Raw genomic sequence first — 18,649 nt, forward strand, 5'->3', positions numbered from 1 at the left:
AAATGGCAAAGTGAGGCAAATTTGGAAAAATCAATGAGTTCGAATATTGCTCCTCTTTTATTTTCGGCTTGGATAGAAAATTTACGAGGGGTCAATTGAACGGGGCATTTCACAGGATTATATATTTATTTAAAACGTACACATATAAGAGGAAAAATATTGGCGGACTAATTTACCAAAAAGCGATTAGATTTATTATTCTACAACTACGAAGGACGAGTAAAAACTGTGTTAAAGGTATTAAACGGTGATTACAGCTGTGGTTAATATTGGATAATAGCATCACTATTGATAATAAATTAATTGTTGTATTATGTATAGAAATCTCTTGTGGAGATTAGCTTCGAAGCGTGGAAAGCATAAATTATACAGTCGTCTACTCGTAGAAAAGCTGCTTCTTATAGAAAATAAAGATCCACCTGGGTCTATCCGTACGTTTCACCTCTTACCTTTCACTCTGGTCCTTTTTCGTGAATATAGAATTATGCTAAGTATTGCTATAGCAACAGTGCTGGAGATAATGGACGATAAAATGGGACCGTTAACGATAAAAGTTACCGTAAAAGCAGCATTTACTTCCTTTCTCTGACGAGCAGTATCTTTTTGCATTTCTTAGCTCATCTTTATTTTAACCTTCATAAAAGTTACACTTACAAACGACACCTAAAGTGCAATCTGACGTAATAAAGAAATTTCTGAAAATTAACGATAAGCCCTTGGAAAGACCTTCTGGAGGGATTAAAGGGAATCAAAATTATAAATAGAAAACAAAGCATTTTCTTGCGAATCATTAAACATTTCGCTATGAGCCAAATTCTAAAATACAAGAATAGTGTAAGTGCGGTTATTATATACTTTTTGGTGGGAGATATGAAAGTTCGATGTGGAATCGTATATAGGTAAACAAAAATTACGAGTCTACGATTCTCATTGTGCGGATGCTGTATGATTTTTTGGTTCGAGGAAGGAGAGAGAGAGAGAGAGAGAGAGAGGGAGAGAGACGCACAGTGGGGGGGGGGGGGGGGGGGGGTGTAAGGTTCGCAGTGGAAAGCAGTAATTGCAAGTCCACCAAGCTCGAAATACTCGAAGCCAGATTCAAAGTCCGTGCATAAATTCTAGGGCAACTCGTTCGGTGCTCTTGCTATTTCCATTTTGTCAATATCCTCGCCGGCGGAGAATCTACGGGGGTATTATACATTTTCAAAGAGAGGATTTGAGGGGCGGTGCGGAAAGGGGGTGGGCTGCAACGGCGGTGCCACACGATAGATTGGACCGGCGCGGCGAGGACGTGGGGGCAGAGCGCGTTTTCGAAATCGATCCTAACCAATGCAGAGCAATCCTCGCCAACCCCAAACTTCCCCAATCAGACCGTTTCGCATTGCTCTTTGTTACTCTCAATCTACGTAATGTCTTGCTTGTTTTAATCCTATCATTAGACTGCTGTGTATCTTCCACGACTAAGCCCCAATCGTACTTCTATCGTACGTGTAACCAACCCCATTAAACGCTGTATAATTTTATTGTTGCTATTCTTTTTATCTTATTAATTACAACGGGAGAGGTTGATTCAATAGTTACACAAGGCTAACCGAGTTGATTTAAAATGAAAAGTAAAATCGTAAACTCTTTATAATAACCCGCGCTGGGAACTTTAAACTAAACTACAGTGGCTAATAGTGGCAAAGATAGGTAGTTTTATTTTCATCCAATGACGGGGTCATAAAGTTAAATGTAACGTTTGAGACTTGTGATGGTTGAGACCAATCTCCACCATTACTTTTTATTCAGAACCTTTTGTAGCAGCTTTTATGGTTTTGGCGAAGCTCCTGCAGTTTTCTAATGAAAACGTAACAACGACAAGTGACTGTATATAAGTGAATCCATACGAGTGGGAAGACACTTTGGGGCAAACCAGCTGATACCTTGACGGAGAAATGATTATTGAAGCAATATCGGTATTATTGTAATGTTAAGTGTGTATATATATGCCACCATACTGCGATGTGCTTTCCTAAAATCACCGTGTGTACACGTGATGTTGCGTTACGTGATGCAACACCGCGTCGTGTCATGCTTACTATCGTGGCAAAACACTTGACATGTCTAACAACCAAATTTGCATATTAAAATTTATAACGATTTTACATTGTTTCCTTCGAAAACACCCGTTTCAGCCATAAGCCATATATTGCATTCAAATAATTGAGTCGTACGATAAATTTTCATCACTTTTGTTGTTTCTGATTGCAACAAATTAATACACAGATTTATACATATATACTTAATCGTTATACGTTCAGTACTCGCCTGTTCGTTGTTTGATTAATGATTTTTTCAATCATTTCTTGCAGTGTGAGCGAATTTATCGAATTTTAAATAAACTACTAATTTACGTAATGGATAATACACGAGGCTGAAAGGTATTTACGAAACTCTTGCAATTTGACACGAGTATGTTAAAAACAGAAGAGTTTAATTGAATAAAATGAAGTCGAGGGTATTTGTTAATGGGGAGCGATTGGGAAGGAGGTAAAAAGTAGTGGAGGGGACTTGTGTAATCCATTTTAAGTGATTAAGAAAATGGTCAGCAGGAACAGTTTTACTGTTAGCATGCCATGAGTACAATTTCTATTTCATTTTAGTAACATTTGCATTTAATGCCTGTGGCAGGACCACATTACCATACTAAAAGCAGTTGTTATTGCAAGCTGTTATGTTATTCGACTTAATGCACGTAATTTCCGAACGATTCTAACGCGGATACGTACCACGTCGCCAACTGATTAAACACTTTATTACAGTTAGTATTTCCGGATACACCACCCTCTCCACTCTATCCCAGCATACTTGGACAAACTTTGCATTTACAAAGCCCAGTAATTTTAACAGATTAAACTTTGCAAGTTCGATACATCCGTCATCCAACTTCCCTCCGATACTTGTGTATATTAGTGCTCAATCAATACCTTAACATTCAACCATTCCATTGTATTAAACAGAGTTATATTATTTCAATGGACAATTATTGATAACGAGTTAAATTAAGAAAAAAATTCAATGAAACACGTTTTTATGACAAGCAAATGTTTGGGAACACTCGAAGCTTTTGCCATTAAGTATCAATTTATAAAAATTTTTTGTTAGCAGAGCAACCGGAGCTTTGGAAAAAGTCTTTTATGGCAGAATGCGGGCATAAAAGGATAACGTCCAGTTATTTCGAGGTAGTTTGGTTGTCTTCTTCAGTATTTCTTCTTTACTCACCCCCTCCCTCTCGTTTCTTTCACTTATTAAGGAGACGCATGGAAGAGAGAGGGAGAGAGTGGGTAGGAGGGGTTGAGACCTTTTTTTCATGGATGCGGACATGAAAATTACGAGTGACATTAAGGTCCTTACGAGTAGCTAGGAGGAAACGGTTCTGTCATTGGACGTTTACGATCCATTGCTACTGGCTCGAGTTGCCGTTGTCGCTGTTGTTGTTCTTGCTGTTGTTGGCCGAACACGACAGCCTCCATGCTCACTTTACGACTCTAAAACGCACTGCAGCTTTTTCCTGCAGATTACTAAAATTCAGATTTTCATCAGCCACAGACTCTTTAAGAATTCCAAGCACCGATAAACGACGGATTTTACCAGGCAGCTCTCTGGTTTTATTTTTTTTTTTCAAGAATACGCCAATCCTCTCAGTGGTAAATCATAAATTCGGTTTTTATATCTTCATTTTAGTCCTTTCCGGCTTCTTATTAATTTTAAGTCTCGAAATCACAGCTTATAAGGATATAAATGGCCATTACTTCTTTATCTGAAATTCTATGTTTTTTTTTTTAGGTTTCATGGTCATGAATACGTTTCCCTAAATGGAAATCTATTATGTTTTTTTGCATATTCCAAAAGTGAAGTTAATCGAATATATTTATCTGTTTAATGTATTTCGTTGTGGTAATAAAATACTTGAGATTACGTTTTAGTATGGTACTGGAAAAATATTGGTTGAGAAATATCGGTTTGGAAGAGATTCGAGGGAATGTTGAGGCGAGTGTTGGCGATATCGTTGTAAGTGATAATATTTCACGAACGATCAAATGAAATGATGGAAGGAAAGGTGTTCCGAGGGGCAGAAGTGGCATTACCAAAATATTTCTGGCTATTTCAGGTCTGGTGAGATTGCAGCCTGGCCTCTCCTCGTATATTCAACGGAGCGCATCTAACGCGATAGCCCTCCGCATTGGGGGAAGATTGAATTTTTTCCTCGGGTCATTCCACCGAGACGAGCTCGGATGTTTGTCGGAAAAGCTTAGGAAAGTCTAGGGGACCTGCGAGATTCGCCAAATTCTGTAAATCGAGAAAAGGAAGAGATATATAAAAATCATTATGAGCAAAGAGATCCTACCTTTCCTCACGCATATATTTCTCATTTTTTATTGTAGGAAATTTTCTATGAAAAGAATTAACAGAAATAAAATAAGCTAAACTCCATTTAACTGGAGAACGATCAAACTTTATCTTCTTGCCTCACATCCTCAAACTTTTAGGACCAAACGACGACCTTTAACCTTTTCTATGGATCGTTTTGCCAGCTATTCTTGTTCTCTCTTCTGCTATACTAGACTACGATGAAGTCTAAGTTGAAATAATTGAGAAGAAAATCCAATTTCTTGATTTGCCATACGGAACTTATTTTACTATTATTATTTTATAATATTTACGCCAATGTCCATTCAGCATACCCGTAGATTTCAACTATGATCCCATGTAGCAAGTAAATGAATTATTAGGGTTTGATTTTGAATCTATTTGGTAAATTATTTGGTTATTGAACTCTTTAAAGTGAACGAAGAGGAAAGGAATCTTGAGCAGGAGTTGGCGGGACGTTTACGTAAGTTACGATCGTTAGCTTTCGACATTTTATCGGCAATACTGTAAAGTCTGGTAACACCGCCAAGTTTCTGTCAGCTCTCCTAGAGCGTTAGTCTCCATCTTACGAAACGGAAGTAAAATTTCTTAAAAGCATTCCAGTCAACTGTGAGCTATCATGACCATTATACTTGAAATGTTCTAAGATGAGACTAGTCGACAAGCTTAACTGCAGCTTCTTCAAAATTTTCTCTCCTACCCAACAATCTCTTTCATTCAACGCCTTCTTTTTGATTACTGTGAAAATCCTTATTTTATACTTAATTAAAGTATTTTGGAAGTTCGTAATTGCCAAAGTTAATTGGAGAACGTTGAAATGTATTAGGGAAGGGAAGGATTGCTAATGTTTTTTTTTTTAGCTTTCTGCGATTGAGTTTAACTGACAGTGAAACGGATGCTAGTAAGGCTAGCTCAGTTTAGGTTCCTTGTAACTTTGCAAATACCTACGTGGGCTGCGTGTTCCTGCGAGAGTGCTGGGACGCCCTACCACGAACTACTGAATACTGGCTAGACGCACGTATAGTGGTAGTAGGCCAAAATACTCCAGAGATTCTCCTTGTGTGCATTTCAACCTTCTAGAATTAACTTTCAGTTACGAACTTTTTCATTATTTCAATTTTTTGTGTAGAAAAAAGTGGGAGAATTAAAAAAGAAGAAAAAAGGTCTAATTGTGAGCTGAATTTAAGGAAAAAATATTGTTATTTAAATCTACTTTCGGTCTGATTATGCAACAAAATATTCCAAATTTGCGCACGCTGGTATTGTTGCAGTTGTTTGATGTTATCATTGTTCAAAAAGTTTGCTTGGTAAATGCGAAATGAAAAAATGATAAAAGTTGAAGCATACGAGAGTTATAATTAGGAAAATTACAACAGGTTGACAGGAATGAGACTTGTTGATCAACATATGATGAATTTTTGACTATTCTTGATGTAGCGGACAAAGTTTGCTATATATGCTACTCGTGTGCAGAGTATAGTATAGTATACCCGCGAGAAATATTGTTTCCTCGGCAGTAAAGGGCATTTCAGTAGTTAAGGACAATGAAATTCGTAATGTCGCTAGTGCAATTAACGTACCACGGCATTTCGCTTCTACTTCCTTGACAATTTTGAATTTCCGTTAGCTAATTCACATAAACTTGACGAGTCGGAAGTTCATCTTCCACTTACAAGCTGAGAGTTCGTGCGCGAGCCTTGTAGCTATAATACGTGAAACTTGATTTATGACGCCATTTCTCCATTACGACACATGAAAAGGTAAAAAAGACTACCATTAGTCTCTACATTGTACAATTTAACGAGTTTCTACCATTCGCTTCCCCTACTCGTCTCCACCTTAAAAGTATTTTAGCATCTTGCACATTTGTCAGAGTTCTCATATTTCGAATAAACATACAACAATTCGAGGGTTTGCTGCAAAGTGCTAAATTTAACAGGAATACAAATTTTCAAAAGAATCCATTTCAAGGATTAAATTTATAGTCGGGAGGATCCAATGTTTCCCCCACCACTTTCCTAGTCATCATTTTTCTTCACCTCTTTTCTTACAGATGCTTGTATATCTAACGTTGTTGAATAATAGTTGGATATTTTTTTTTTAATGAAAAGCAAAACTGGAAAGTTACACAAGTTTGGAGAGGAGCTATCTGTACAAGGCACATTTGCTGATGTTAGTTATACTTATTTGGCAGATGTCCTCAAATTTCAGGTTAGATTCTATTTTTTCATTAGATTCTTCCACATCTATCCTCATCTTTTATCTTGGCTTCCTCTTAAATAGAATTCCAGAGAAAAAATGAGAAGATTCTTGGAGAGATAGTATTCCCGCGTTAGTGTCAGTGGTGTTCAGTCATTTAACTAATTAAACGCTACTTCCGGTCTGACCAGCCAATTACGAGAAGCTCAGACACGTGGAACGACAAAGGATACCAAAACCCGTCCCTTTTACCACCGTCAGCTTGAATTCAAGCTTGAAGCTTTACCTTTATGCGCTTCTATGTAGCAATTTCCAGAGAGAGGAAGGGAAGTAGGGGAGAGGGGGGAGTTAAATTTAGGGAGGGATATATTTTATTTGTATGGAAAAAAAAAATACAAAGAGGCGAAAAATGTCAAAGTAATCATAAAAATAATTATCAGATAGAAGAAAAATGAAAATAAAACGAATTCTTTTAATTATTTTCATTTCGTTCATATTAAAACTGCATTTCTCTTTTCAAAAAATTAAATTCTCGCTTCCAGTATACTATAGAAAGGGGGAATGTGGAGTACACCGAGTAATATGAAATATTATTATTAACGAAGCCACTAGCCCTATTCGTACTGCAGCGCAGTAAAGTTACATTTGCCATAAGGACGTATATTAGCCTCTCTCTCTCTCTCTCTCTCTTCTCTATTCCTCCCCTTGCTGATTTGATAGTTATTCCTTAGTATCTTAAGTTAGATGTTCTTATATATACAATTAAAGTTTTTACTCATCGTATAAAATGTTTATTTATGGTGATTGGTACATGTTTAATTTTATCGTTTTAATTATAAAAATTTAGATAAATATTAATAAGTAAAATTGGTTAACAAAACCATATTGCGTCACAGTTATATCTTTAACGATGGAATATTGTTAAATTAAAAAGAGAAAAAATTAATATTCGGTATTTTTACTACATTGAATTGTACGGTTTGACAAAGCAGCAGCAGTCAATTTCGAATTAACCGGATCTCGGCGGGATTTGGCGATGTCAAAGGCTTATGACAGGAAGTCGATAATAACATCCCTGAAAATTAATGAATCCATTGGGCATGTAGCATTGCCTCCATCGTCATCGTCCAAATAATTGATTAATTGCCTGATATTTATTGCTGTCGGCTTCTAAGTTCCTATTGTTAAGCGCGGTCTTCCTGCATTATGCAGGAGGAGCTTGGCCTACAAGGACCAATTGTCTCGCCAGAGACAGTCTTGAATATGCTAATCATTCCTTCTGAATTTGTTAGGGCACTTTCTCCATAAGGATCTTTGTTCTTTTTCAGGCACAAAATTTTTACGAAAACTCTCCTTCTAAACTGACTGGAATATTTTATCCTATTTCTCACGATATATTCCACATTTTTAATCATGTTTCTTTATAAACCGTGTGCTAATTAATTTTACTATTCGAATATTTTTTAATCGCGCATTATTCAACCGCGTCTCAATATCTAATTAACAACAAAGTATTACACCGTTCTGTATATTTATCACAAAAGTGATTCATTTCAATTTGAAGTAAATATTCATTAAACAACAGTAATACCAAATCATATAATTTATTATGTGAAAGAATCACAGATGATTTATGTTGAACAGGTAGCTAGCTAAGTTATATTATTGTAGAAGGCCACAACGGACGGCTTTAAGTTAATTATGTGCGGACAGGTACGTGGGTTGCTGGACACGTCAATGCTTCATTAAGCAGCTCCAGCAGCAAACTTTCCTCACGATTAACGAGAACCGCACGCACCACTTCACCAACTGTTCGTCCATAGACACGAAAATCCTTCGCTTGCTTTATTACCAAACGAACTTTATTCTATTTGCCCATCGGTGCTCAATAGTGCTCATCCCATTTCTCTGCAAAAACTTCTCTATATTTCGTCTTTTCATCATTTATATATCAATAAAATTACTCAAGCAGCATAAATGTGTTTACGTGTGGGAAAATAATATAATACCCAACACAATACGTAGATAAAAAAATATTGGGAATGCAAGCAAATGAGAATAGTGTTTAGAGGCAAAGTTTCGCGAGGCTTTGTGTTCGGATGAGTGAGACTATAGTGGGAGAGCTGAAGTTGTGGTCTACAGGCCAACCCTTTCGCGTGACTCTTCATTCGTTCTTGAAATCTCTTTGTTCGGTTTGTGTTCTGTTCTGTGTTGAAGTTCGGTTCAAGCAAGCATAGAATTCGCTGAATTATTGGGCTCGTTTGGGTCGAGTGAGGATGTGGTCTTTGCTATAGGTTCCCAGGAAGCCGAAGCGAACCGAGCCAAGCCGAACTATCCTCGTTGGTCGCTAAACGACTCGGTCGCGCTTGGCAATCCACCATTTCGTTGTATGGCACTCGTATCAGCTTCGCCAATTCGTATCGAGTTTTCCGAATGGTAAATTCCAGAGTGCTTCCATGCACCGACCTCTATTCTTTCCACCCTACCTTTTCCAATCAACTATCTCGTCACCTCATTCTCTCCCATGGCTATCTCGTGTACCTATTTAGTCCTAAAACCTTCCTAATTTTCTTCATTCTCGATTATCACTGTTTCGTCCTCTTCTCATCCATTATTTCTGTCAAGCCTCGCAATTCGATTTGTTTCTTAACTGCATGAGTGTCTGAATTATCTATTTTGTGGTTGCAATTCGATGAACATAATGAATCCTGGCAGAATAATTAATAGAGAGTCAAGGAGCCAATCTCGTTAGTAGTCAGCACAATGTTCAATAACAAGGCTTTAGTCACGCTTTGACAATTAGTCAAATCACCAATACAGGTAGATACGAGCAAAACTATCTCTTGGACTTCGTTAACCTACAAACCAACTGCGAAAATTGAAATGGACCTACGTGCTAAGTTGACCTATAAATCCTGCCTACGTAGGTGAAATAAGAGAATCATTTCTTTTTCCTAAATTCTAGTGACTTCTCTCCATTATCATGCCGTCTACTAATAAGAAAGAGAGAGAACAACATTCGAATGCATTAAAATTTTAACAAATATGATTTTGCGTTTAAAGGAAAATGATAAACAATCGATCAGTAAACTTATTTATATCGAGCACCATGGAAATAAATCTTAACCTCTGTTTGTACTTATATCTTGTTCATTAAATTACATAATATATCGATTATTGAGATTTTACTGATAATAAATATGAATTAGATACGTGAAATTGAATTACTACTTAAGGTCATTGACTTTGGGGTTATAATTTGGAATAACAAAGCTCGGCATTTGGACAAGAATATGCCTGGAACATCCGCGTAGGAAGACAATTTCAGAATTGGAGTGTATAAGTAGGTAGATACGAGTGAAGCTTGCTCTGTGCCAACTAGTGATCCTCCTGTTGCATTTTGAGATACTGGAGAGCCTATGAATCTTAAACAAACAAACCAAAATTCCCCAAATTTCTCAAGAGTTGGTCATATCCAACCGTTTCCCGCTTCCCACTGATAAGTACTCTAACGCATTAGGTCCTAAATTACAAAGTATAGTAATTAAGAAAGTATGAGGATTAAGGATTAAATTGACGTTTTTTGACGAAGCAAAATGTGTTCGTTAAAAACAAATGTAAGATCCCCTAGCTTCGCTAAGTCGTCTATGTTATAACGTATTAATACTATGTTATAAACGTAGACTAGTCTCAGTGGACTTTATAGGGATATACCACCATTCAGTTTAGCAGTATGAAAGCTATATCGCTGTTCATGACCTAATTACGGTATGCAATGAATAGATAAATATATAGCTTGCAAAAATATAAAAAGGTACCTAACGATTAGAGAATTTTCCATAATTTAAGTAGCTTGATTTGCATTTCAAATAAAGTTTCTGTATATATAGTTCGAGCTGATTGTGAGCTGAAGACTAATCTGCACGCAACTTAAAAAGGTGTAAAATATGAGTTATAAATGAAGTAGTAGATTTAAATTTACATAGACTCACTATAATGTTGAAAAATTTATATTTTGATGTAGAAATCTTTATGTATAATTAATTAGTACTTATTCTATATTTCCAGGTGGCAGAATGGATGCCGAGGCAGCCTTGTTGGAAGCTTCGCCAACATTGTCGACGATCTCGGATTTTACTGATGTAACATACGTGGACTCGCCATATTCGCCCGAGTCCCCGATAATCGTGACGTCCTCCTACAGGAAACAGGATGAGGATGTCACGACCAGACCAATATCTCGGTACCCGTTACCTACCAGGAAACCCAACTTTCGAATACGACCGCCTTACTTGATGATCTGCATCAGTATCATCGAGGTAAACATTTTCAAAATAAATTTCCACTTTTCTTCATCGAGAATTCGAAATTCCATGCTAAATGTCATTTAGGAATATTAAAACACAAATGTTAACAAATTATAGTCATTAGTGGCAATTAATATATACACGAATGAAAGATAAGGTAATTATAAAAGTCTCTGAGGATCTTTAATGGTTTGTGATTGATTTAAGAGATATAGAATAAAATATCATAAATAGGAACGTAATAAATTTAGCAAAAGTTCAAGATTTGCTCGCACCTACGACCACACAATTCGAATATGTTATTTTTGTGTTCATTTACCTGGCTGTTTACTCCGACTTCTTCAACTTCCTCAGATCTGACAAAGTCCCAAATTCTCCGGAGGGAACTTAAGGGACAATAGTTCTCGACAAAATTTGAGATTTGCCGCACTTGTGGGAATCGATTACGCTAAACTGGGAGTTCGGGATTTTCCATAATCTTACTAGTCAATTTCAGTGACCTTTGAAAATTCAGCCGAGTCAAACCAATAAAAAATTCAATTTCGCCTTGGTGAATCTCCTGAAATAAGATAAAAATGAATTAAACAATAAATTGAATTAGCATAATATTATACAGGGTGTAGCATTTAGTCTACGCTCCCAACTTCTAAGCTTATCTCAAAACTTAACTTTTCAGTTACAAGGAATTTAATAAGCTCGCCAATCACTTATAAGCAATTATGAAAGAATCCGACGCGTAACGTGAAAATTTAATTAAGTTGATCAACTGAAATTGTTGGTAAAAATGAAAATCAATTTTTTAATCTAAAATCACAGGCAAGAAACCACTATTTAGAAAAAGCTAGACTATCTTCAAGGACATGCAAAAGCTGATATGCTTTGCAGAATATATTTACTCGACTTTTCTGGTAGATAAGGCAGGGACGGTGGTGGAAATTGTGGTTTCGAAAGTGCATAAACTTAAAAGCAGCGAGTTAAATGTGTTCCTAATTCGCGAAATGCAGGGTGCGAGCTCCGATGTTGCAATTTAGCTTGGAGCTGAGTGAAAAAGAGGTTGGGAAAGTTGTAGGACGTGGATAGCTTGGTGCAAGTATACGTAACGTTCTCCAGGTCGTTGGAAATAGATATTAGTATACAAGGTATACAGAGAGATAACCCAATAATACCACCCCTCCCCATCCTTTACAATATGTTAAAAGCCATCCCAAGCCAACCTTTCTATTCCCCTACCTTATACGTACCTTATACCAGAAATCTTCAACCTTCAACGAGGAAGAAAAGCAAATAGATTGCTTTCTAGATAGTTGAAACACTACACATAAGGAGAAAATAGTGGTGAAGCTGTATGTTATCGTTAGAAAAGAAAATCAAAGAAAAAAAACAAAATTTGCTTCTCTCCAATGTAAAAGTTTTTAAATAAAAATAAATCCCTTTTCAAACTTTCATTAACAATATTATACATTTATTTTAATGAAACGTATAATTCATCGACAATTTCTCATTTTTTCATTGTTAATAAAACATATAAACAAGTTTTTTAAAATAGTATTATTTAAAAATTTAATCGATTGTAATTTGCAATAGCTATGCTTATTGTTTATAATTTCAGAAACAAAGAGCAATAATTTTTCTTTTATCAATGGGGTGAATACGTGAGATTAATTTATTTTAACATGTTGAAGCTGAATGAAATTCTGTAACGGAGGGTTCGTACGCCCGCATAATTCCGCGGGAAAGTACCAGAGAGTGGGGTGTCTCTGCTGTATCAGCAACGTGGAAACTACAAACATTTAAGCGAAACTGTCTGCCGAAACTACAATACGAGAGCTGACAAATGTTTTCGATTTTTCGCAATGCGCTAAATCGGAGAAACTGTCGCAAATCGAACAGATTCTGTCCACCAATGAAACGAGGCTAAGCCAGACAAAAAAAGAATGTTTAAGCCACACTGAATTAAATAACATAGCTACATGGAAAAAATAGCTTTTTGTGAACGCATAGTCAGCCCCATAGCTTAAAAAACGATTGAGCTGCATTTAAATCTCTAACAATCCTACTTTGATGTCCTATTTTCAATACAACATATCAATTTTGAAATTTTTTCTTGGAAACACGCTACAGTTAAAATTACTTTCAGCTGCTCTCTATCTCTTGCACACACTTGTGCTGATAGTAAAAAAAATGTATAAAAAAGATTTTCACACTACCCATCAAAATAAAAAGGACGCCTGAAATGCTACAGTTGTTCTTTCCTTTTCCTCAATTTTCGCTGGTGAGGATCTTACTGCTGTTCGTTAAAACTCCACCTTCTGGTTAGCATTTAATCACAAAAGTTTTTACTACAAAAGAGCTGAAAGTCATTTATCAAAATTTATAAAATACAGGGTGTCTCGATATATGCATATTTCTTCTAAGTAGCAATATTCTTCATATTATAAAAAGAAGAAGGAATCGGTAGTTTTTAGATCCATTATAAATTTAGCATTAAAATTGAAGAGGAAGTGACCAATATAGCACAACAGGAGTTTCACATCAAAAGTTGAGCGTGTCTTTTGACATTTGGGAAGTTAGGGTGAGTGATCCAATGGTAAACTGCCAGAATTTTTACTCCAGGAAATGGCATAAAACTTCATTGTTCCAAAATAAAAAATGTGTATTTTACATATGGCCTGTCTCTCTCCCAAAGAACTTTGCATTCAGTCACTTTAGACGTTTTATTGGGTTATAGCTGATGGCAAAAATACAAAATTTCACGTTAATCATACATTTATCGAGGGAAGGGGGGGGATGACGTACACCCTGTAGAACCTCTGCATACAAGAGCACCTGAATTTCCGGAAAATAATCAGAGGTCAATTTTTCTGTAAGTAAAAGAGTAAAAGATTGCGAGAGTACGACTTAGGATTTTAAGTTTATCACATTGTTTGGCTTTGGCTCAAGTCATTTAACTGCCACGGAGGTGCGGCTGGTGGTTGTTAGCTCACCGCGAAAACGGCTTGATTAAGTGGCGAGTGATCGCGTTTGACGTTTGACAAAGGACCGAGAATCGGATTGGGCAAAAGCTACGTATCCCGAGTGCATCGGGCTGCAATTACGACTGCAGTTGCAGTGAAAAATCTTTTTCGACGATGCTACCGCGACCAAGAGAGAGAGATGTGAGGATTTCTACAAAAAGAACGACGAGAGTAAAGGGGGAGATGGGGTTAACAATATTTTTCGCGCGAACAAGCCAAGGGAGCGAGAGTACATCAAGGGGATCAAGTAGAAATGGCTGGCCGGGGGAGAGAGTCGTAAAAACGTGACATAAAAATAGCCCGTCGCGAAAGTGCATTACATGATGCGACCTATGCAGGTGAAAGCGATTACGACAAAGTTAAAAAGGCTCGCTATTGAGGGCCTGCAGCTGTCTCGATAAACAATGCTAAACACCCCGAGGCTTCTCCGAGTTGAGCTGCTTAACGATATTTACCGTGGAACCCTCGTGAACCATGCAGAAAATCACCCACGCTTAAATACAAACCTTGCAATTGTCCTGCAACAGCAGCCTCGATTCTAGTAGAACAAATTCCAAATTATGTAGTATTTACTGGAGAGATTTGAATATATATTAAAGGAGAAAAATTCTTCGAGAACATCGCAGGAGTAAAGAGGGATTTTATTAACTCTAAAGGGATTATGTAAAATATATTAACAGATTTTAAAGGACAGTGATAAAATTATGTTGGGTAAAAATTATTTGATAAAGATGACACAGTGGAATTTCTGAAATCTCGGTTAAAGATGGAAAAGGAGGGTTCTGGGGGGTGAATGAGTGAAAGGAGTTGCTGAGTAGATTTTCATGGGACGTAGATTGGCGTCCACTGCCTCGGCGATGAGGCAACCCTACGAAGGTGGCTGGTCTACGATCCCAGGCAGCGAATCCAAGGCTGGAGGTTCATCTCGTACATGCTCCTGCACTCGAACGCCCTCCACCTTGCACTCAACGTGGTTATTCAGCTGGTCCTGGCCACTCCACTCGAGGTGAGCCAATCAACTAAATTGCTTCGCCCGGATAAAACGCACCTACCCATCCTCTTTTTTCTTTCAACATTTTCTTCCTCCCTTTACCAAATGCACCCGACGAATGCAAAAATCCCTTAGGTAAATCCTATACACACTGATGAATATTTCAACGCTAATAGCATGCTTTCCAATACTCTCACTGTAGAAGAGCTCCTTCTCTTGAATATTTAATATTTATTATTTAATAAGATTAATTAATTATTTATTATTGCATTCAGATTTCGTCTATTTATTTATACGTGATTGGTTATTCTTGTACAAATTAGTGTTAAGTCTAGTTTTAAATTTATCTGCTATTAATTTTTATAGATTTATTTTAATAAATAAGAGATTAGTAAGTTTGGCGATGAATTTTTATATTTTTAAAGAAAGAAGAGCATGATGTAAAAGATATAAAAAAATTGTATTCTTTTTTTATATTTAAATGTCATTAGTGAGCCTCATCTTGATAATAGTTTCATTAACTCTAACAAGATAGACGAATTGTGATAGCAGTCTTGTCTGATAGTTACAAAAACATTTGTGTGATGGATTACGTAAAACCATATACACAATCTAAAAATAAGTTTAATTCAATTTTGAGATAAATGAAAAAAAAAGTTTAAACAAAGAAAATATTAATTTGCATTACACGCAACTTCACAGAGGAGGTGACCTCCCATCGTTAAAGAAATAAAAATGATGATCGTCCATTTTTTCGATAGGTAGAGCAAGGTCGAATAGGAGTCGCGACAATTTATCTTGGTGGTGGAGTTTGCGGAGCTTTGGGTGCTTCACTTTTGCAACCCAGCCTTTATTTGGTTGGAGCTTCAGCGGGTGTTTATGCTCTTCTCACTAGTCACCTAGCACACCTTTATTTGGTAAGAGATCTACATAATCTCAATTACACATGCACCACTTTGAGATTGTTGAGTAAAGACTGCAAAAAAATGGGTGAAATACTCTAGTTGACATTTTATGAATTGGCAGAATTAAAAGAATGACGTTTTGAAATATGTTTCAGTGTCACGGAGAGCTACGATACGCGGGGTGGCGTTTGGGGGCGGTTTTGCTGTTGGCAGGTGCGGACGTGGCATCGCTTCCTATTCCAGCGTTATTGGGCTGCGGGAGAGTTGGCTGGGCAGCCCACGTGGCAGGTGCCCTGGCAGGTCCACTATTGGGACTAGCCGTTTTTCCGAGACAAAGCAAAAAAGACTCGAAGGGTCGTAGATTCGTGAGTTTCGTTCGCCTTTTGTCGGCGGTCAGCATTCTACTGCTTCTGGTCGGCGCTGTCCTTGGCAACGTTTATCTGATCGCCCTTCCCCAACTACGTCATCCTTCCTGACAAAGAATCGAACTGCTCGTCAAGTTCTGCCGGCGATCTTTCCTCATCGTTAAGATTAGGGAAGCTGCCGAAAGAGTTTTCGAGTAGACCCAACAATACTTCCAATTTTCACATCGATTCAACAATTCGACCACTCAATCTTTCTCACCCATCCACGTCAGAAGCAAAACTGAACGGACTCTTTGCTATTATGTGAAAACACTGCTTCGGAAAAACTTGGAGTAATTAATTTATTAATCTCGAGTCATCCTCGAACAGTTTACGAATATACTTCAGCAAAGTCTGGAACTCTTCACCGAAGATTGAGAAATAAACTAAAAAAGGAAGGAAAACTTTGATCGAGATATACGATCCATATTGCAAATGTACTGACACAGCTGTTACCTAAAGACAACGACGCGTTAAATTATTTGCATTGATCGATAAGACTTAAGCTGCAATAATAACGACCGGTGATAGTTTTGAGTTTTTGCGTCAGGTGAGAAACGATGAACGGAGTAACTGGCAGTTGGAAATTAACTGTCCATGAGGTAATAACAGCGATGATTTTGCACGTACTTAAAAAACACTGTCGAAAAACGGTTAATGCGAATTTTTACAAAATTGTGAAAAATACGTTAAAGCTAGTAGCTAACAGACTTTTAAGATGACTAAATCCAGCTGCTTAGAAAGTTCAGCGTGGGAAGGAACGAGCGAAAAAATATCGAATGTTTCGTCCAAGTTTCGGAGGAAGTTACATGGAAGGGCGAATCGAGTCATCTTCTTGGCTCAGTCGATACTGATTACGTAGATTAAGAGGTTCGAGAGTGTAAGCCCTTTATTTGTTTGTAATCCACAGTGCAATTTCTTCCGTTATTTTTGCAAGGATTTTTCACCGAAGTAAAGCTAGGAGAAGCAATTATATAAACCTCGAGATTGTTCGTTGCACGACGTTGTTTGTTGATTCTTTTACATGTTTTTGCACGTTTAATAACGCGTGAGATTTATTAATGAGTTTTTAACCGAATGGAGTACGATTGATGGAAAGGCGTGGGAGTATTCGTTGACCTTTTGCACGGAGGGCTTTTTGTTTGCTGGTATGTATTTTTGTGCGTGTGTGAATGTGTGCGCGCGCACGCAGGGATCGGTGAAAGAGAAAGGGAGGTAGCGAGAGATCAACCCTTTGCGTGCTACGTTAAATTGTGAGAACGCGGTAATTTACATCGTGCTAAGTTGCGCAAGGCGTCGGAAATCTTTTCTCATAAATTACGCCGCTAGCCCGTGGCTTACCACGTGTTAATTTACCGAGAACTTCAGCCGACCACTTCTCGCTTACCTAGCTAGCCCTAAGCCACTTTAACTTTTTCAATGCTATTAGCACGAGCAACCTACCTTTTTCACTTCTACAAATATCTGGATTAATCTTTCTCTGTCAAAGGATCGATTGTCGATTTTTCATCCCCTCCCCCTCCTCCTGTCTATGTATTTATATACTATCAGGAAATTTGGCGAGCTTGGGTCTATCGACCGGACACTGCCAAACCTTATTAAGCTCCTGAAAATCTCAACAATTCCTTGTACAAGCATTGTTTAGCCAACTTTTATAAATTTCCCTTTTTTTCTTCAGTAATCCTCTTTTTTTAAACCGAACAAATTTATTGAAATGTTTCGGGCTAATACGAATAACTGCCAATTCGAATTTAATCCATAATACAAAGATATCCGATTATGAATGATTTTACGAGTATTCCTGCAAAGGGTAATTTTGTGTACTTTTAATAAAAACGTGTATTTCTGCCAATTGTGTAACTGCCAAAAAAGCGGCCAAGTAGATCTCTTAAAATAATTCACATAGCGTTTTATGTAAAATAGGATCTCACCCCCACAAAACTACCAATGAAAAACTGTGTTCCCCTTTTACTTAATGGTACTTATTGTAATAACTATATGATACTTGTTCATCCACATCACACAAGGCGAACTGGCTGTGATTATTAGTTAGTGCTATCGTTAAAGCGATTGTACATAGGAGTTACTGGATATAAGAACAGTTATATATAAATATTATGTATATACCTATAATGTACTATATACTGTGATTAAACCCACGTAAGAAGAGCAGTTACTTCCATTATGTATTAAAACCATCGATATAACGTGCAATAAACTCAAAGCGGATTATACGACCCAATTATTCTTAATCCGCATGCATTCATTATTACTTTCTGTGCTCTTCGTTTACCATCTTTTACTGCTTTTATTTTTAATATTAAGATATAAAACTAAACATTAAATCTGTAAATGAATTCCATAATAAATATTATGTTTGGGAGTAAATATTTTTCATTGTTTTATTAACCTACATGGA

General features: G+C 37.0%; 1 protein-coding gene across 3 annotated transcripts in view; it reads left to right on the forward strand.

Moving 5' to 3' along the window:
* Positions 1-18,606, forward strand: part of LOC136780393 (protein rhomboid-like) — a 68,592-nt gene extending 49,986 nt beyond the window's left edge. For all 3 annotated transcript variants that reach the window (XM_066738710.1, XM_066738711.1, XM_066738712.1), the window contains 4 exons: positions 10,678-10,928; positions 14,766-14,936; positions 15,683-15,838; positions 15,982-18,606. In XM_066738710.1, coding sequence (XP_066594807.1) covers positions 10,686-10,928; positions 14,766-14,936; positions 15,683-15,838; positions 15,982-16,302 — 891 coding nt within the window. In that variant the 5' untranslated portion in view covers positions 10,678-10,685 and the 3' untranslated portion in view covers positions 16,303-18,606. The remainder of the gene's footprint in view (positions 1-10,677; positions 10,929-14,765; positions 14,937-15,682; positions 15,839-15,981) is intronic.
* The last annotated feature ends 43 nt before the right edge of the window (positions 18,607-18,649 follow it).

This window comes from Prorops nasuta, unplaced genomic scaffold (assembly GCF_024137725.1).
Source record: "Prorops nasuta isolate Cenicafe-Biocafe unplaced genomic scaffold, Cenicafe_Pnas_1.2 PNAS00019, whole genome shotgun sequence".
NCBI lineage: Eukaryota > Metazoa > Arthropoda > Insecta > Hymenoptera > Bethylidae > Prorops > Prorops nasuta.